Source organism: Phlebotomus papatasi, chromosome 1 (assembly GCF_024763615.1).
Source record: "Phlebotomus papatasi isolate M1 chromosome 1, Ppap_2.1, whole genome shotgun sequence".
Taxonomy (NCBI): domain Eukaryota; kingdom Metazoa; phylum Arthropoda; class Insecta; order Diptera; family Psychodidae; genus Phlebotomus; species Phlebotomus papatasi.
The window spans coordinates 37,465,117-37,486,111 of record NC_077222.1 but is presented as its reverse complement, the minus strand read 5'-3'; the positions used below and the strand labels follow the sequence as shown (position 1 = coordinate 37,486,111).

Here is a 20,995-nt window from a genome sequence, read left to right as displayed (position 1 = left end):
CTGTGTTGCTGCTATACCTCATTTAATCTTCAAGTTATTTAAAATCATTAACTTCGAATAGATTATCATTTGAGTTAAGAAAGCTAATCGAACTTGGAACAGATCGGAAACACAACTGGTGGGGGTGGCCCAACGACGATATATCTATTAAGGCTGTAGTTTAAGAGCCAACTTAGAATGAACTGTCAACCCAGATACAATCTACTAATATCAGCGAAAGGCACATTCTCTATTCGTGTTAAAGGTGTTAAAACCTTCATCTCCTACTCATAGAGTTAACCCTAGGGATAAGGCACATTGTGTACCCAATCAGCTTTTAGAGAATTCATTAGTAACGGCAGGGACTTTAGCCGCGGAAACGGTCAGCCTTACATTCGGTAATTTATTTTATTATAATTATGTACAATAGCTTTATGTTATTATGTTTTATTATATTTTACTACGGAAACTTAAGGATATAATAACTCACCTCAGTGGAGCTCAAACGATAAGAGATGTCGACTTGCGGTATCTGATGAAGTCCCAATAACTTGTCGTTATATTCAAACATTTTATTCTTTTTATTCTCTTCGAAAGCTATTCCTATGATATTAAACCGATATGCATTGAAAAGCAATTCAAGAGGATAAATCATAGTGAAGTCTATTTCATGAGTTCAAGCCTTCCGCAAAATTAGGCCTTTTTGCTACCTCTTAAGTTAATCAGTTTAAAAAAAATAAAGAATTGGGAATTTGAGTAGTGAATTCATAAACAATTCTGTTTAGACATTCAAGTTTATAATTTTGATTTTGTATGAGAAAAATTTCAAACAGACTTAGAGGATAGTTTCATGGGTATTATTATTGTATGTTTTAATATTACTTACTTTATTGATATTCTTATTGCATAAAAATTGTCATAGTCCAGATTTAAAAATCTGTCATGTTCCGTGTAACACCTAAGGTTTAGCCAAGTTCTTGAAGGTTTATGAATTTCTATAAACAAATAAAATTTATGGCGATTTTTCAAAGTTTAATAAATTAATTATGCTTATCTCTCAAGCAAATATTTTCCCAAAAATTTCGCAAGTTATGGTGTTTACACACTAGAAGCAATTTTCGTAAAAAAATGTCTTTATTAAAAAATTCTGACGTTTCTTCCTAGTTTGTTAGTTCATAGTTTGTAGACGTAGAGGCCTTTAGGGGGAAATGGGGTACCTTCGAATTGGAGTTCCTTTGAAGCATGGGTTTTTTTATCCAACTTCTAATTGAAATGAGCCTTATCATAATATAATTTTTTACTTCATAAATGGATTGTGAACCTAAATAATATAATTGCAAAGTTTAGTTCCATTTGAAGATAGAATACAAGAGCCCTATTTCAAAGGTAGCCCAATTTAACGGTGCCCTACTTCCGCCTAAGAAATTAGACCAATTGAACCATATCTCTATAGCTTTAGATTTAAAGCGTGTATTATTGTTATATTATCCAAGATCATCTGGTGTGAGATTCTTAATGTGGCTGAAAATTTGGCTTCGGCCTAATCAAATTTGTCAAAGTGATGGTTATTTAGTGACTGTTGGAGATAAGTCTACTACTTAAATTTCCAACACTTTATACTGAGCTTTTGCTTGTGTTCAATTCATTTGTATACATTTCAAAAATTATTTTGAAGGTCAGACGAAGTGGTCATGATAACGAAAATTTTGATTACAAGTACCTCAGTATCAAGTCAACTGTGGAATGGTTAAGATGTGGTCAAATGCGAAAGTTATTTTGCGCAATGGCAATTGCAGAGTGTCTCAGTTAAGTGGAATTCTTAAAGTGGTGCGTAACTATTCTTTAAATTTTTAATAAAATATAGTAACAATTTAAAAAATTGTAATGTCTCAGCACACGTCATCAAATGAAAATCAGCATGTAGCAACTCTGGAAGTGGATACTGTTAATGTAAAGCCATACAACGAAATTCCTGGACCAAGTGCTTTTGAATTGGTCAAAAGTTCTTCTCTGCCAGGAGGAAAATATTATAAGAAGGATTTTGTTGATTTTCTCTCAGCGTTTAGACAAGAGTATGGAGATATTAGTAAAATTCCTGGAGTTTTTGGGAAAAATGATATAATTCTTGTGTACGATCCTGAAGACTTTAAGACCGTCTTTCAGACTCAAGGGCAGTATCCCATTAGAAGGGGGATTGAAACAATTCATCACTATCGGACAAAGGTCCGGAAGGACTTTTATCAAGGTGTGATTGGCTTTGCAGAGTATGTTTTTTGTAAGAATACTGCAATTTTAATATTTATATTGATACTTTTCTTTTATGATTAGTCAGGGAAAATCTTGGTGGGACTTTAGACAAAAAGTTAACGCTGTCATGATGAAACCGCAAATAACACGGAAATACGTTCCATCTGTTGACGAAGTCACTCAAGATTTTGTTAAGAGATTGCATTCTCTGAGAGATAAAAACATGGAAACTCCATCGGATTTGTATGTAGAATTAAATATGTGGGCTCTCGAATCAATTGCCCAAATTACACTGGACACTAGACTTGGAATCTTTGATAATTCAACAAACAAAAATATGCATAGTCTTATGAATGACCTTAAAGTCTTCTTTGACCTAACATACCGGCTGAATTTTCAACTATCCTTTTGGAAATATTTTCCTACCGCTTCTTATCGCAAACTCACACAGAGCACAGATAATATGTATAAGTATGTGTTATGCGTTATGCACATTTTCTTAATATTAAGCTTAAAGCCTAACATTTTTCTCTGAATTTATTAAAGAGTTATTCAACATTATGTAAATATTGGGATTCAAAAAATCAAGGATGATCCCGATAATGAGGAAAATGAGGGAGTTCTTAAGAAACTCTTGGAAATTGATCCAAAAGTTGCAACAGTCATGGCGATGGACGCATTATTTGCTGGAGTTGATTCAGTAAGTATATGGTTTTAATATTAAAGATTTAACAATTTTTTCCTAAACCTTTTTTTATTGCTGTTTTGAATTTTAAATGGCTCGATGACACGAAAACCATTGAATAATCGGTCATTTGAAAATTTTTCACTTTAGAACTTGAATATTTACTATATAACAAATAGCAGGAGATTTACAAAGAAATTTTCTAGATTCGTACAACCTTCTACTTGATGAGAACTTACGAACATTAGAAAGAAATTACTTTAGATAATCAGGAAAATTATTTTCTCTATGGGTCACAGGTGACCCAATCGTCCTTAAAAGGTTATACAGTTTACTTTTGGTAAAATTCTTTTTAAAAAATATTGATTTTTCACTAACTTATTGCAAAAATACGGAGAGCGTGGAGAGATTAAAAGTTGACACTCATCTCAAGAATCCAAATGCGAGTTATGATGGGATCGCGAAATTGACCGGAAAGTGTGCCGCTCCACCGCCTGGAAGATTATAATTCGGTCCAAGGAGCTCAAGATTATTTCTTAGAAGCCAGGAGGAAGTGGTCGAAAGCCTGGGATTCAGGACAAGATGATGGAAAAGAAAGTGTTGGAGCTTTTCGAGAAGCAACTCAAACTTTCCGTGTGAGATGTCCTTTAATTCAATTTTGACTCTTTACAGACGTCAACAGCAACATTCTCCGTTTTATATGTTTTGGCTAAGAACCCTGAGAAGCAGGATAAATTGAGACAAGAGTTGATGAAGATTCTACCAGAGAAGACGTCTCCACTTACTGTAGAGAATATGAGTAATATGCCCTATCTCAGGGCTTGCATCAAAGAAGCTTTGAGGTTGTATCCAGTGACCTTTGGGAACTTCCGCTCAACAGGACAGGATCTTGTTCTCAAGGGATATCACATCCCTAAAAATGTGAGGAATTCAAATTATATTCTTTCGGGAATCCTTTTCTAATTTGCAAGCTAAAGTCAAAGTGGGAAATTTGGTCTAATCCTTTGTTCTTCAATTTGACTTTATTTTGCCAACGTTTCGATCCTGGATGGGATCCTCTTCAGGGTCTATTACATACAAATTAAAACTTAAGAGATTTGCGATGCAACTTTATGAACGAGATGTCAAATCTCGTAATTTTATTGACAGGGTCTATTAGGAACGAGATTTTATATGAACGAGATTTGCGATGCAACTCTGAGTGGTGAATTTTATAAAATATGAATTCCAACCTCAAAACGTCTCATAACTATTGGACACTTTCAGAGGTGCCGCAAAGTACGAGATTGTCTGTTTTTGTGTGCTTTTCGAGGAGAAAGAATAAAGAATAATTCTTTTACTAGTTGTTTTCTTTATTCGACGTTGATAAATATTTAATTCATTAAAATAAAGCATTTTTTCTTTGGAAAATTGGATTTATATATTTTTTAGAAAATATTGTTTTATAAATTGACTTTAATAATCCCAAGTTCTTTTTACAAACAGATTGATAATTCTGCTTACATTATTTCCGGTTAAGGGGATTTTTTACCCTTTCTGGTCGCATAATCTAGTCTAGAATAATCGGAAAACACTTCCATCAGATGAAAAAGACGCAATTTTTAGCATTGGATAATTTATATCCGCTTCCTAATTCAACCCACTTCGTTAGGAATGAAATATTTGTCCAGTCCCTGCATCGCTCATTAAATGGAATCATTTGTCCAGCATCACTCTCTTGTTTCATCAATTCTTGATCCAAGTTATGCACAATTCTTCTTTTGCTGAGTGTCAGTTCTGCAACTATTTCATCTACCGGTGACCTCTTTGATCTTCCTGTATCATTCAAGCATATTAGTATATTTAAAGTTTGTGATAACAAGGATGCAATACCTCAGGGTTGTACCCTGCAATGCAAACGAACCCTTTCCGATGAACCTCTTGGCTACCAATTTTGATGCCCCCTGTTGCAAAAGAATTGAAAGATCAGTAAAAAAAACTGTAGTCTTCTCGCATGCTTCTTGATTCCAAAGAATCGCTACTCGCCAGTAAAGTCAGCCTCTGCATTTCCATTTTTCATACTATCATCAAAACTAATTTTTTCACCTAAATTTCACTAAAATACTTTTCTAAACAACTTTTAAATATTTCTTTTAATTGTTAAAAAGTATTTTAAAAAAGTATTTAAAAAAGTGTTTTAGTAAAATTGAATATGTATGTAATAGGCCCTGAAGAAGATCACATCCAGGATCGAAATGTTGGCAAAATAAAGTCAAATTAAAGAACAAAACATTAGACCGAATTTCTCACTTTGACTTCAGCTGGCATATTATGCGGTTGAAATACAGCACTGAATTTTTGTTTTCCTTTTTCAGACTAGAATCCTGATGGGTAATCAAATAACTCAAATGGAGGATAAATATTTTGATAAACCGTATGAATTTAAACCAGAGCGATGGATTCGACCACCAAACAGCAAGATGACTTGTCCAGTGAATGCAACTTCTCATCCCTTCTCCTACCTTCCTTTTGGCTTCGGTTAGGAATTATGAATTTTATGAAATTTAATCAGAGAAAGATAACCTTTCATTTATTTATAGGTATACGTATGTGCGTTGGTCGTAGATTTGCAGAGATGGAAATTGAGTCCCTGGTGAGTCGATTGGTGAGAACCTATAATATTGATTGGAGGTATCCTGATCCGAAAATTAAAAGTTTAACAATTAATATGCCAGTTAGCGATCTGAAATTACGCTTAACAGAACTTGAAGAATAATTAATATTGGGAAGATGGAGGATATAAAACCCAATTAATGTGCCATTTACTTTACTGTAACGAGTTTTGAAGGTGTTTTGTGACAAATTTGTATCTTAACTACAAGGTTGTAAAAATGAATATCGACTTTAGCTTATTCTGTTGAAAAAATAGAGAAAATATGGAAAATATAGACTTTTCCAGTCGTTTTATTTCACGTAGCCCCTTAAACGGTCTTTGGACCTAATATTAGCCATATATCTTAAGTGTTCTTAATTCTTATGCGTCAAATATTTTGGGAAAAAAAATTACATAGTGCTTTAGGATACTTAATCCCAAATTGACAAATTTGTATCTTAACTCCAATATTATAAAAATGAATAAAAATTGATTGGTTTTAATTTATTGACTTTAGCTTACTCTAGCAACTTACAAAAATTATTATATTCCTGAAATTTAATCTTTATGAGGTCAATAAAATTATTTTAATATCTATGTACAAACGAAAGACAGAAATTAGATAGATATTTATTTCATTATCAATGACTTAAAAGCGTAATAAAAATGAACCTTTGTGTAAGATTTGTTATGCCCTAGACACACTTACGACTTAATCCGAGAGACAACTTAGTAGAAAATGATGGAAATGCACTTTTACCATTATTTCTAATATAATTACGCTAAGCCTTCTCTCGGCTAATCCTCATGTCTGTCAAGGCCTTAATTCTGTGTCCACCGCCGTCTTAGCGTTGATAACCAACCTACTCCGGAGTAAAACGGTGGAAAAACTCCATCTCAGGTTGTATATGTCAGAGAAGTCTCAAATGACTGAATGAATTCTGATTTTTGGCTAGCAAAACTTAACAAATTGTCAAGGATAATTTTATTTAGAATTTTTCTGTACAGATGTATTTAAATAAAACGTAGGTAATAAAATTACACTTAAGGAAATAAAGACGAAACTAAATTCTTCTATCTTTTTAATATTTCAGTATAAATTATGTCCATAATCATTATCAAATTTTCATTATTTATTGTCAATAATAACTCATCTGTTTAGGGAGGTTTTAACTAAGGCTTGAACTAACCCATACTTTAATACATTATTTAAAAAATTCTTCATTAAAAGCAGACCTTATCAAATATATAAATTAAACACTGCTATGCGCTCATAGAGGGCAGCACAGAAAACTAAAAATTATGTTGCCTTACGTGTTGCTCAGCTGTCATTGGCAAATGGAGTATATTTTATATAAATTATCGATTCTTAGTAATTTCAGTGAACATGAACTAAACGATGTTACATTTGTAAAGAAAATGAGGAAATCGATGACCTTAAAAAGGTTGAAAAAGGTATAGGTCTACCATTCAGATCTCACAGTCATGGCCCTGACAACATACAACCTGTGAAGGGATTTTTCATCGTTTTACCCTGAAGGTTAGTCACCAACGAACGCCAAGATGGCGATAGCCGCAAAGTATGGCGTGTTTACCATGAGTTATTGTAAGTTATTAATATTAATATTATTCATTAATTAATGATAATAAATATAATACAAATATAGTATCAATAGCTTGGTATTAATTAACCCTCTCACGGGTAAGACCGCCTCCAGGCGGTCTTCACAAAAATCACATTACACAAAAATCACATTTACGACAATAAAGGTTTTATTTATTTAAAAGTGCTATAGTGTCCTCAGTAATAGTCTTATAAACATCTCTTGAAAGTTTGAACTCATTTTGATTCTTCGTTTTGTTGCTATTCCCAGTTTTGTGTGACAGGTCAGAGAAAAAGCAACAAAAAATATTAGTGCAAAAAAACTCATTTCCAATTTCCATAAAAATACCGATTTGAAGTTATCTGAGTAAAATAAATTTATTTTTTACTGAAAGATGTGTCATTCTACTTTGTATATTTTATTTAAAAAAATTGAAAAAACTAAAAATGTGAATTTTAGAAGCAAAAAGAGTTTTAAAAATTTTTTATATTTTCACACCTAGCGCCTAAACTAAAAAAGATAATGAAGAATGGATGGTTTTTTCGACTTTATTGGATCATAATTATCCTACTCTGAAAAAAATGTTTTGTCAAGTTATCAAGACAAGTTTGTAAAAAGGATGTTTTTCAATACAGAATATGGAAAAGTTTTGTCAAATCGGCGGCCAACTGGATCTTGTTAAAAGTTTGTCAAAAGGGTGTTTTCCATATAAAATGAAAGAAAAGCTTTGTCAAATTGGTAAATAACATCCATTTGACAAAATTTCAACAAAATCCATTTGTTCGTTTAAAAAGACATTTTTTTCAGAGTAGAAAACATTGTTTTAGAACTTTTTTTCATATATTAAAGAAAACACCGTTAGAGGGTTAAGATCTTGGTCCAATGCTCCCTTATCCTGTATTAGATGAGATATGTAATTTTAGACTGAAGTTAATTTAATTAACTCCGTTGGTTCTGAAGAATTGTTGATCATTTAAAGATCTAAGACAAAAAAAGTTTTTTCCTAGATTACGGCCATAAAAGTAAACACAAATTAAAATAATAAGTATTTCATAAACGGTTGGATACAATTGACTAATCCTATAAAAAAAATTGAGTACCAGAACAAAGGGAAGAAAAATCGTTATTCTTTTATCTTGTAATTAAAAGTTCTTCACATCAGAATAGAGTGTTGTATAAACTCAGATTAGTAGAATATTTGATTTTAGAGTCTTTTACAAAAAGATGAACATTAATCTAAATCTAACTAAGAGTAGAATAAAGGGTAAAACAGTAATTGGTTAGTAAATTAGAAAGTTTGGTATATAAAAAATAAAAATTGGTCAGTAAATAATTAAAAATTGTCAGAATAATATTCCATTTTGGGAAGCAAGAAAACCATTTTGGTTAACAAAAATTAAAATCGTTCATAACTTCTTAATTTTGCGTTCTGTAATAAATCAATCAAAACAATGAAAGGTATCTGATATTCCTAGTGTTCAGAAAAGAAATCCGTATAGGTTTTCAAAATTTGTGATCTCTCATCTCTAACATGGATTATTGGGCATGAACAGCATGAGCCTCTTCAGCACCCTCTTAATTCTTCCCTCATCTGAACAAATCTGGATATAAATTTATTCCATAGAGCATATGCTACCTGCAAATGGCTCTGCCTGCAACCCCCTGAAAATCTCTCTCGATGTTCTCTACGTCCCATCATTTGAGAGTTTGGGCAAAAAATGGAGGGAAAAGAGAGATTTGAGAGACGAAACAATGGGGAAACCCGTAAAAATTCAAGCCAAATGACTTTTCCACCAGTGATTCTCAAAGTCATAATTCATTTTTTTATTGCACACTAAATTTTTTTTTATGTGAGTGTCTCTCCCGCCCATGTTAAACTAAATTACGATTGTATGCCTCATTCTATGCAACAATCCCGGGACAATAAAATAGTTATTATTGTGGCGAGAACATTAGTCATTTTATCCAGTAGAGCGAATGAGAGTGTGGAAGAAAAATAATTGTAGAAGAATTGCACTTTAATATACAAAACAACTCAATTAATTTTGTTTATATTTCTCCCCTTCTTTTTGAGGGTTTTGTGTTACCTATATTTTGTAATTGTGATACCCGTAAACTACTTTATTATGATACCACTGTCATATTTCTCTATATCGGTGTTAATGATGTACAAAAGCGCCAAAAAAAAATTGTGATTTACTTCACCACAATCAACTAACACAATTGTTATGTCTTCATCATAGTTTTTAGTGCTAGAAAGCAAGAGGGAGGGTATATTTTAATAAACACAAATTTGGGTTTTGCTATCAAAGTGTGACGAGAACTCTTTGGTGTTTATTTAATTAACCTGACAAAATTACAAAAAAGGCTCATTTATTTCTTATTCGGCCGTGTCGAAAGATGAAGTTTGAGTAACTGATTTTACCCCCAAAAAACGAGTAAATCATTTTTTTTCTCCTTAATTTGAGGGTTGAGACATTCGGATGCTAAAAAAATGAGCATAAAACAGAAAGATTATCCCAATTATTTTGCCCACTACACCAAAGAGCACAAAATGCTTCATATTTTCAGGAGGGTTACACAATAGGGATCTGCAATAGTGATAGATATGGGGTGGAAAATGCAAATGTCATAGAATAGATTTAGGACAATGAAAGGGCTTTATATGTTTGAAAAAAATTACGAGGAATAAAATTTTACATATTTATAGATTATTAAAAGATGATGTATAATAATTCAAGTTTATTTTTTGGAATATCGAAACAGCTAAATCTTTTTCGTCTGTAAGTTAGCAAATTTGGTAAGTATATAACCAAATTCAAATTTGTCAGTAAATAATTCAAAATAATAGTTAGTGGAAAATTGAAATTCGGTAAGTAAAAAATCCACTTTGGTCAGTAAAAAACTAAAATGGTTCATAATGGCTGTCGACACACCTTTTATGGCTCCGGCACACCTCTTAGATCAGGAAAATTTAATGAAATCAAAATTCACTTTCCTTTCTGTCTCACTCGTTTCGCATAATAATTATTTCGCAAAATTAAAATTAAAATGCGATTGAACTAAATTGAATTTGTTATGATGTTTAAAATAAGAAGAAGAATGTAAAAGAGAGAGATAGACATATGCAAGTTGTTTGAGAAAGAAAAGGATGCGTATTTCGACTTCATGAAATTTTCCTGATCTAAAAGGTAGCCGGTACCATTAGATCAGAAAAATTTCACATAATCGAAATTTACATCCCTGTTTTTCTCAAACGTTTTGCATTTGTCTATAGGGTAAAGTGGTACAAGTTGGACAATGATACAAGTTGAACAGGGCTTTTTTCTTGATAAATTTAATACTTCATTTTTATTTGTATATTTTAATGCTTTAGTTTTACAATTTGGTTCCTTGTGCTTAAAAACTAATTTCGTACTGTATTTATCAAGAAAAAAGCCATGTCCAACTTGTGCCCGCGAATTTTCCAACTTGTAATACTATGTCCAATTGTCCAACTTGTATCACTTTACCCTACAAATCTTTCGAACGCTTTTTTTTTTTAACATCACACCAAATTAAATTTAGTTCAATCGAATTTTAAGTAAGAAAAACTAGAGATAGAGTAGATAATCATTTCTAAAACATTTAAGAAAGAAAAATAATTGTAATTTTAATTTCATTAAATTTACCCTATCTAAAAGATGTTGCGGACACTTAACTATTCAATTTTATTTAGAGCATATAAATTTTCATTTTTATGGCTTTTAGATCGAGAAAATTTCATGACAACAAAATTCACATCCCTTTCTTTCTCACGCGCTTTGCATATGTCTATCGAATTCTTTACACTCTAAATTTGATTGAGCTAAATTCAATTTGGAGTGACGTATAAAGGAAAAAGAAGAGCGCGAAAGAATGAGATAGACATATTTAAAGGGTGTGAGAAAGAAAGGGATTATAATTTTGAGTTCATGATCTAAAGTTCATGAACTCCTGATCTAAAAGGTATGCCGGAGCCATTATTGACATTTTTTTTTAATTTTACCCAATCTGCTGCAGCTTTTATAAAATTGTCTTATTAAAATAATTTGATGAAAAAAACTACAAAATGCACATAGTCAAACAGCATATTATTACGGGAAGAAACAAGTAGGTTGGAAGTGATAGACAGATTTTGAGGATTTTTCATATAAATTGTGGAAGTGCCAACCAAAATTGAAAGGGAATTTCCAGAAGTAGTTTACATATTTCTTTCTTTAATATCTACTCCTTAGGTACATTCAAATTCCAAAAATTAGTCAGGGGTAGAGTTAAACAGTGGAATATCATGCTTTGCCTTAGCAGGATTATTGAGCAAATCAATATTTATTCAAAGAACACATATCCCTCTCTATTCAATTAAATGTTTAATCTTGTTCAAACATTTTTCACAATTTATACCCAAAGAGAAATTTTATTTGCTATCTAATTCTGCCCCGGTCCCATCTATTGTATTTTGGTCAGTCAATAAGACAAAATTAATTTAAAAAATCGCCGCAAATCATACTCTGTACTTACTTTATTTAGTCTAAATTGATTTTTGAGAATATTTAGGCTGTAAAATTTAACAGTAGAAGATTTAGATTAAGGAGTTTTTTGCATGGGACATCTATCCTAAACCCTCAGTTCGGGATCAATTTTTACTACCAAATTTTGCAATTTTGCAACTTACCAAATTTGATTTTCAATGATCATTGCATTTTTGATAACACTGATCCCTGCTACACCCAAAAATCTATCCCATGATCCACATTCACATTTTACCATAGATTTGCTTTTTGTATAAGAATTCAATTTTAGACCCATGTTTTTCCTTGGTGTCAGAAATTATATTTTGAATACACATTGTTATGGTAAAGCTAATATTGCTTTTTGTCATAAAAGTTCTGAAATCCAAAATAAATAATTTTCAAATCCAAAATAAAATTTCAGAGATAGCTTATAATTTTTTTTCTTAAAGTCAAGTTTAAAATTTTATCGTTAATTTTTGTTAAGAAATATTTCCTTTTCAATGTAGGGGAAAGCGCCCCTGCTTGATACCATTGAAAGCTTCGTAATGACTAAATTTTTCCTATGTTTCTTAATAAACGTGACTCCGCAATATATATATTTAAAAACTGGCCACTTTCTCATAGTTTTTAAAATATGGTTGCAATGAGTCACATATATATTGTGAAACATAGAAAATTTAGTCATTACGAAGCTTCCAATGGTATCAAGCATAGGCACTTTCCCCTATCGCAAGAACTTAATTTTATTCAATATTTAAAGATTTTGTTAAATATTCGATTTTAAATAATCTCAAGTTTTTTGATTCCAGAAAATTTATTTTTATTCCGGAAATTTTTATTATTTTCAATACCATAATGCCCAACGCACAATAACTTTTATTTAGTTAACATGTTTTTGACATTTCAGTGAGAGTGAGTGAGATATAGATCTAGTCATCTTGCTCATTCTCATAGGAAGTCTTGAAAACATGTTTACAAACAAAAGTTATTGTGCGCTGGGCATAACACTGCAATTTAGTAAATTTGTTGATTCTTATTTAAATTGCTCTAAAAGAAATTTCTAAGTGATAACACACTTACCTGAAACAGAATTCGTGGAAACGTAAAAATACAAATACACCAAATAAAGAATTAGATGATCTTTCTCAATACCTTTCTTTATTTCTTTTACTTATTCTCCATTATTTTCAATCTTTTGTCTACTTACAATTACAAATTACATAAATATCATGCAATTTTGTTTAAGTTAAGAAGCTACAAGTTTCTCGTATATAAATTATTGATTAATTTTTAAAATTAGACAAAACTCATAAAATTACTTTAAAAAATCACTAAGAAAATGGTGTTTTTTTTGTTGAAAAATAAGAGCACATTTTAGAAGAAAAATGATATTGTTTTGAGTATGAAAACTTTGAATTTTTTCATATAAAGTTTCTATGTGTACACAAATTTTATCTATTTTCTTGTCAATATCGTGGTCTTCTTCATACTCTCAATCAGCACTTATGTACAAAGAGTCAATCTGAGTTTTGAATTTACTGAAGTTTTCTTGAAACTAACATGGAGTAGCCTACGTATAAACTACACCTGTCATCCTTAGTTAAACTGGATTGAAATGGCAAGTTTGTATAACATCCTTGCTCCAAGATGTACTTCAAAGTTAATATTCTACTAGGAGGTAAGAAATTTGGAGGATTTTGTGCTGAAAGATGTTCTCAATTTTAGTTTTACCTCCAAACTTCTTGGCACCCACAGAAGATTCATCTTTTATGCTAAGAACTCTCATAGAGATGAGAAAATTCCTCAATTATATTTTAATAGGAGTGTGATCCAGGGAATATTCCAAAGAGAATTTTCACTGTCTAAAGCTACGGGTTCTTTTTCATTTACTTTTAAAACTAGACAACATTCTAAATTGAAATCATGTACAAAAGACGTCGGGGATTTAGGAAAGAATTTAGTACGTTTCAGTCGATCGAATGAGGACTGTGTGGACCACCGAGCATGAAGGATGGACTGTGTGAACTATAGCTGTCCAAGTCCAGAGAGATATCACCTTTGTCGCCACCTCCACCCTTACCCTCCTGCTTCATCATCATCCGTCTCCACTTCGCTCGGGCATTTTGGAACCAGACCTAAAAGGCAAAGGACCCCAGAAATTTATAAGTTGAGACTCTCGAGGATCTCAACAAGTATTGAATTCTGACCTGAAGCACCCTCTTCGGCAGTCCAGTTTTCTGGGACAGCTGCTTGAGGTCCTTGGCGTCCGGATTGTGATTGATGGCAAAGTAGGATTTCATGGTGCGCAATTGGTGGTGCTTGAAGGACGTACGCATCCTCTTCGTCCGCGAAGATGCATTCAGGCCACCCGGACCACCTCGGCCGTAACTCAAGTCCAAGTATTCCGAATTGAGATCTTCAATTAGAAAATTATTATCTCAGATTGGTAAGTCTGTGTTCATCTTTATCACTCAATTAAAATTCTATTTATTATATTTTTATAATTGTCTGAACATTCTAAGCTAAAATATTTAAAAATTCAATCAAAGAGAATTTTTGTTGTAAATTATAAAATAATTTTAGAATTGTATTTTTTTTTTAATAGCATTTGTTTTTGGTCAGAAAACATTAAATTTTATAGGGTAAGTGTGCCAAAATTCCGGCCAGCTTGCAATTCCGGCCACCTTTTTTGTTTCTCGAATTTCCATGAATTTTTAGTTATTACATACTCTAGAGAATATACAATGCAAAAGAATAACAAAAAATGTAGCTTCGACAAACGAGATGACGTGAAAAAGACATTGGAAGAATTTTAAAAGGGCAAGGAACTATGAGAATGAAGGTGGTCGAAATAGGGCACTAAAGCTATGTCTACATTTTTATTCATTTTAAAATGTATAAAGAATGATTTTAGAGTAAATAAAGACGATAAACTTTCTACAAAGGTTCTAAGCAGCACTCCTAAAGTAGAAGGAATGAAAAAGATCAATTTCTAATAAAGATATTACATTTCAAACTTGAGACTTTGGCGCTTGCATGCAACTATGCCGAAATTTGGCACACTTACCCTATGTAATGGCTCAAGCACACCTTTTATTTTGATCAGGAAAATTTCATGAAATCGAAATTTACATCGTTTTCGTTCTCAAAAATGTTGTGCATAAGTCAATCCAACTCTTTTGGATTCTTCTTGTTCTTTTAAACTTTACATTACACCAAATTTAATTTAGTTGAATCTGATTTTGGGTGGGAAAGAATGAGATGGACACATGGAAAACGTTTCAGAGAGAAAAGTTATGAATTTTAATTTTAAAAAAATTTCCTGATCTAAAAGGTAAGCTGGAGCAATAAGAACTAATAATTTAAAAAAAACATGAGCCTAATGGGTGTAGATTTTAAATATAATAAAAAAAACTCTTTACAATTCCTTTACCAAAATTGATACATATATTGATCTTCACTGAAAAAAAAGAGGGTGTGATTAACTTTTTTTCCTCATAACTTTAACACTTTTTAAGTGTAAAAATATATCAACATTTTTTAATGTTAATTTTACACCTTTTTAAGGGTAAAATTAACATGACAAAGGGTACTTTTAACCCCTAATACACCTAAAAAGGGTAATATTTACACCGATTTTGGATCAATACTGCAGGGTAAAATTAACATTTTCGGAATGTAAGTTTAACTTTTTCGGATTTCTCTCAGTCTTATTTCAAAGTTTTAAATTGAAAAATATTGAAATATGTTTTTTGTGCTTCCGAAATACATACTTATTAATATTATATACATTATTAGCATTAGGGTAGACCGGGGCAGATTAGCCACGTATAGTATTAGATAGTGGTATCTTATAGTTTGCCTGCGAAGGAATATTGACGAAACCACTCTTTACTCTAAATATATACTTGCCTTACTATCAATTGAAACATTTATCAGTCTCATACAAATTTTTTTTGTACAAATTATACGCAATGAAAAATGTCATTTGGTGGCTAATCTACCCCGGTCTCCTCTATAGAAGTATTGGAAAACTTTGAGAAAGAAGGTATGAAAATTTGGATTTCATTTAATTTTCCGGATCAAAAGGTTATGGAGGATGCATTACTGGCCAAATTTAATTTTATACAATTAAAAAATGAATTTGTTTATTTTTAAATTTAATGATGTGTAAAATGTTTATGCTTTCCGTGTTTAAACATTTCATTTCCAAAATGTTACTTCTTCCACTCATTTGAATACCCTAATTTTTTTTCTATAAAGTTAATATAATACGTGTTTTTTATTATAATTAAATCCTTTATTGACAAAAATTGTTTTACTATGGTTTTTTTTAGTAATTTGCCTATTTTGATCAATTTGCAAATCTTTCTGGCAAAATATACTTTTTATCAACAATCATAACCTGACAAATCTTTATTTTATGATGCAATTCAAAAAGCCAGTGCCATAATAAATAAATAAATTAAAAGCCGTCTTGAACAAATAATAAAGGAAGTATTTTGTTTTTTTTTAAATTTACATATAAAAAAAAGGTATTTGTCACAAAAGAAAATCAAGTTGAACTTGAATTAGAGAAATAAAGAAAAAACAAACTGTCGCTAAGTAGTTCTACGAAATCCGCCAATTGAACATAAAATAAAAGAATCAAAAAATAATAAAGCAAATGAATTATTGATAGAGACATAAAAAAAATAGAAGAAATAATAAAAGTTTATTTTATACGAATTTATAAAACGACCTTTCATGGAATGCGCCTAAGATTATGATATGGTTATTTTTAGAAAAATTATTTCTATTGTCCGTTCCATGTTCTTCACAGTTTCGTCACGAACTTTTATTATTTTACAGCAAATACACCCGCAATAAAATAGACTTTTTAGCACCCCTGGCGTTGGATTTTTGATTTCTCAAGTGCCCAAAATAAAGTTTTTTTTCTTCCTGTTCCAGGACAATAAGACCCCCAGCATAAGTCAATAAAGCAATCAAAATGCTTCACTCCTTGAACAAGAGATGTCTAGTATTACCAGTAAAATATTCCTACTTCGGGCTCCTAATCCATAAAACTGGATGTTTTGGAGGCAAACATTGAGCAGCATTTCTTTTTCATCTTCTGAGATATATCACATCGAAAAGGAGAATGGATAAACTTATATATACACCTCGAAAAAAAAAAGAATAAAATGCTGGAATGAGGAGAGATATTGATATCATAAAGGTTTTCACCAGCATGTTCGTAGTGCCGATGAAGGGTCTTATCGAGGAATAAAATCAGTGTTTAGTGCTCCTCCTTCTCTTCGGACAAAGAAAACTCTCCAGAACCAATCCAATTTTGGTGATTCTCGAGGGGAAATAATTAATGTTATGAGGATTCAATTTTATTTCGAAATTTTTACGACACCAAGTCGAGTTTCTTTATTGTTCTCAGCCACTGGCCACACTATATTCTTGCTTATCCGTGGCTCTTATATCTTCCAGACGATTTCTCCCAGTTCTTGTATAGCTCCCATGTCCAGAAATCTCGCACTAGCCCATAGACCATGTCTATTGCGCATCAATGATTTTCTCTAGGTTTTTTTTACTCCTCTCTTGAGCACCTCTTTTTCAAAAGTTCATAGAGTCTCATGGTGAGTCTGCCCAATTGCTATGAATTCGAAAGGGGTATGCAACTTTGTAGTTAAAGCTAGATTGCAATTCACAGACTCAGATCTGAGAACCAGCTATTTATCTGTGATTTAACCCCCTTGAAACATTCTTGCGTGTTTTCTGAACACTTTTCAAGAATTCACAAGTGAGTCATGTTGCATTTCATACAATAGCAGAAGGACAAAAGAAACATAAAGATAAAATGATAAGCTTGTCTTGGCTTATGGGAGATGTGATTTACAATAATATGTACTGGGAGTTAAATAGAAAACTAATTGATGAGTTTTAAAATTTTGCACTGTTTACAAAAGGTCTCGAGTAACTTTACCACATACTATAGGCAGGATAGAATTAATACTAATAACTCTCCCAAAAAGCAAAATAGCTGCCTTATAGAACCAAGTATTAAACAAGCCATTTAGTGCACTTTTAAAATACTTAAAGTGAGAATTTTCTGTTGAAATTCCTATAGAAGCTTTTAAGATCTTTAAGAGTGCACCATTTTACTTATAGTAATCGCAGTGATGGAACCAAGAGCGTTATAAGCAAATAAAAAGATTTTTAGTTCTATAGTGCCTTACTTAACACTGAGAAAAAACAGGAGTGCGATTAACTTTTCTTCCTCATAATTTTAACACTTTTTAGGTGTAAAAATATATCAACATTTTTTAATGTTAATTTTACACCTTTTTAATGATAAAATTAACATGAACAAGGGTAACTTTAACCCCTAATAATCTAAAAAGCATAATATTTACACCGATTTCGGATTAATACTGCAGGGTAAAATAAACATTTCCGGAATGTTATTTTAACTTTTTCGTATTTCTTTCAGTGAAGGAATTGTACAAGACTATATTAAGAACATATGCTTCTTGGGCTATTTCAAATGGTCCCTAATTCGCAAATAGAAAACAATTGTACACGTTTTTGAATATCTAATAAACAAAATAACCCTAATATACAATTTTAGGTCAAAATTTGCCGAAAATTCTTGCAAATTGAAGAATTAAGGAAGTTTATTCACACTGATACCTTTTGAGCTTGAAAACCGTATGATAAAAAGTACTCCCTCAGTCTCGAAAAAAGTCGTACATATGGTAATACATTTTATATGAAAGAACGACTTTTTTGGGACAGAAGGAGTATATTTTTTCCTAATAACAATAAGTTAAGTATAGCGACTATAATATCCAAAAAAAAATATTTTTCTAAACATACCGGAATTATTTTTTTTTATGTGAAGTCTTACAAACTTAAAGAATATAAAAGAAAATTTAAATGCAGTCAAATAACGGGGTAATTTGGAACAATTTCTAAACTGGAATATAGAGATTTCATTACCTTTACCATATGGCTAAGACTTAGCCATATGGCTTAACTTCTCTAATTTTTTATAAGTCCAGATTTTTTGGAAAATTTTAAAAAATAAATAAAATTGTTTACTATTTAAGATTTTGAGACTTTCGAGAATTGGGCTAAACCTCTAGTCTGATGACCGCTTTAGTGTTTAAAGTGGGCATTAGGCACAAACGATAAGAAGCCCACGAAGAAGTACAAGTCCTATACTTAAGATTACTTCTCTTTTTTTTCTTAGTAAAATAAAATAAAATTTGATAAGTACAGTACAACTTCAACAGGTCAACGCATGAAAATTTTAAGCATTCTGAAAATATATTTAAAAAAATTCCAGGGTAAATAGGGGAAAGTACTCTCCCTTCGAACGTTCATGCCTTCGAATAATGTTAATTTTCTTTTAGTTTTTCTAGGAGACTTACACATTTCTATTAAATATTAGTTGGCTTATCATCAATTCTTGATAATTACGTGATAATTTAGTGTAAATCTCTTACGAAAAATAAAAAAAATTCCCATTATTCGAATGCATGAACGTTCGAAGGGAGAGCACTTTCCCCTATACAACTTTTAAACTACTATTGTTAACACAAACATAAGACTACTTTAAACGAGTGAACTTAGTTACTACAAATAGATAATACCTTTGAAAACTAGAGGAAAATAATAAGTAAACCCGTTGACACTATTTAAATCAATATAAACAAAGCATAAAGAAGAAATATTTTCGTGTGAGAGCGAAAATAAAGAGTTTGTCATTTTTTTTATCTAGAACCATCTACGATGTTATAAAATCCATTTTTATAAAGATTTAGTTATTTTTTACTGACAAAAATTTAATATTTAACCAAATTTTAGATTTTATAGCACAAGATCAAGAAAATTTCATAAAATTAAATTTCACTTCTTATTCTTTTTCATGCGTTTTGCATAGGGGACTCTGCGGCACCACCAAACACAGTGATTTTTTAATCATATATTTGACTTCAGAGGACAAGACTCATAGACATTTATAGGAGCTATAGGGATGCTTGTCCATTGAAAAAATGGTCGAGATAGTCCAAGTAGTTTAGAAATAAAAATTAGTGTGTGATTCGACCCCGTGTTTGGTGGTGCCCCAGTTTCCCCTACCTTTTCTCAGTCTTTCGCACAGTTCTACAAATAAAATATAAATAAATTGATTTTTTTTTTGGAAAAGAAAAAAATACGGAAGAGTAGAAAAGACACAGGGTCGAATGAACACCTCTTCGACAGGGAACCCCCATTGACACTTTTGTCAAAATGGTAAAATTTATTTAATGTATCCAATAAAATATAAATAATATGGCGTTTTTTCATTAATTTACGTTTTTCGATAACGATGAGTGTTCAAATTTCGTATACCAAATGGTACAGAGTAGGGTGTCAATAGGTCCTGACACGAGTTCTAATAGTGTTAATAGGTGTTCCTATTACCTTATATAAAACGTTTGGGAAAGAATGGGATGTAAATTTTGATTTAATGAAATTTTACTTATTTAAAGAGTGTACCGCGGAGCCATTATTGAACAATCTTTTTTTTTTGATGACCAAATTTTTTCTGATCGAATTCAGTTTATACTTCTCATTACTTTTTTGTTGTATTAATATAGTGTTTAATTTATTTTGCCAATAATGCTTGAAAGTGAAATTAGCTTTTAAAATCTTATTTGTTCTTCTTCACTGGAGAAGTATTACTGTACTACCCATAAACTTAAAAAAAACGGTAATATAGTTTAGAATTGTTTATAAAGTTATACTTTAGTTATATAATGAGATACATGTAGTTTTGAAATTTGTTTTAAGTTTAACGTAATACATGGATGCTGTTAGCTTAGAAAAAAATTTCTCATGCTAGCGTATCCTTCGGGAATTCAAATGCAAGTATGAAACTTCTAAAATGAAATATGTCTTTTTCATAAAAGTTAGGCTACTGTGAAGCTTGACGCTTTGCCCATTAATTCAGCATCATTCAACAATTTCATAAAATGATTTTTACGACTTTAGTGTCTTGTACCTCTCTCATTTTATTTTTCCTTGTTACATTGCTCTTTTTTTAGGACTTTACCAAACGAAATATCATGTTATATGGAAACAGGTACAAAAGATGTTCTTTTTTGCCATATAATTTCCTCTTCTTCATTCTAAAATAAAAGCAACAGTCAGACAATTTGGGTGTTACTGGCGCCTTCAAGTTGTATTGCATTGTGAATTAACACCACCAGAAGATATAAAGTTAGTGGCTATTTTTTGCCCTTCAACGTTTGGATATTGTGAAGTTTTTTTTTCCTCAACT

The 20,995-nt window shown here is 31.3% G+C and overlaps 2 protein-coding genes across 3 annotated transcripts in view; one reads left to right on the top strand and one right to left on the bottom strand.

Annotated features, from left to right (window-relative positions):
- The first annotated feature begins 1,115 nt into the window (after positions 1 to 1,115).
- On the top strand, positions 1,116 to 5,785 carry LOC129799021 (probable cytochrome P450 12a4, mitochondrial). Its single transcript, XM_055842610.1, has 7 exons — positions 1,116 to 1,806; positions 1,873 to 2,243; positions 2,308 to 2,697; positions 2,773 to 2,926; positions 3,584 to 3,832; positions 5,266 to 5,428; positions 5,491 to 5,785. Exons 1-7 carry the CDS (start codon positions 1,723 to 1,725, stop codon positions 5,664 to 5,666), a joined length of 1,587 nt encoding a protein of 528 aa, XP_055698585.1. The 5' UTR covers positions 1,116 to 1,722; the 3' UTR covers positions 5,667 to 5,785.
- Positions 5,786 to 12,815: 7,030 nt separating this feature from the next.
- LOC129799020 (protein apterous) overlaps positions 12,816 to 20,995 on the bottom strand; it is a 107,799-nt gene continuing 99,619 nt past the window's right edge. For both annotated transcript variants that reach the window (XM_055842608.1, XM_055842609.1), the window contains exons 7-8: positions 13,887 to 14,095; positions 12,816 to 13,814 (exon numbers count right to left, since the gene is read on the bottom strand). In XM_055842608.1, the coding sequence (XP_055698583.1) occupies positions 13,647 to 13,814; positions 13,887 to 14,095 (377 nt within the window). In that variant the 3' untranslated portion in view covers positions 12,816 to 13,646. The remainder of the gene's footprint in view (positions 13,815 to 13,886; positions 14,096 to 20,995) is intronic.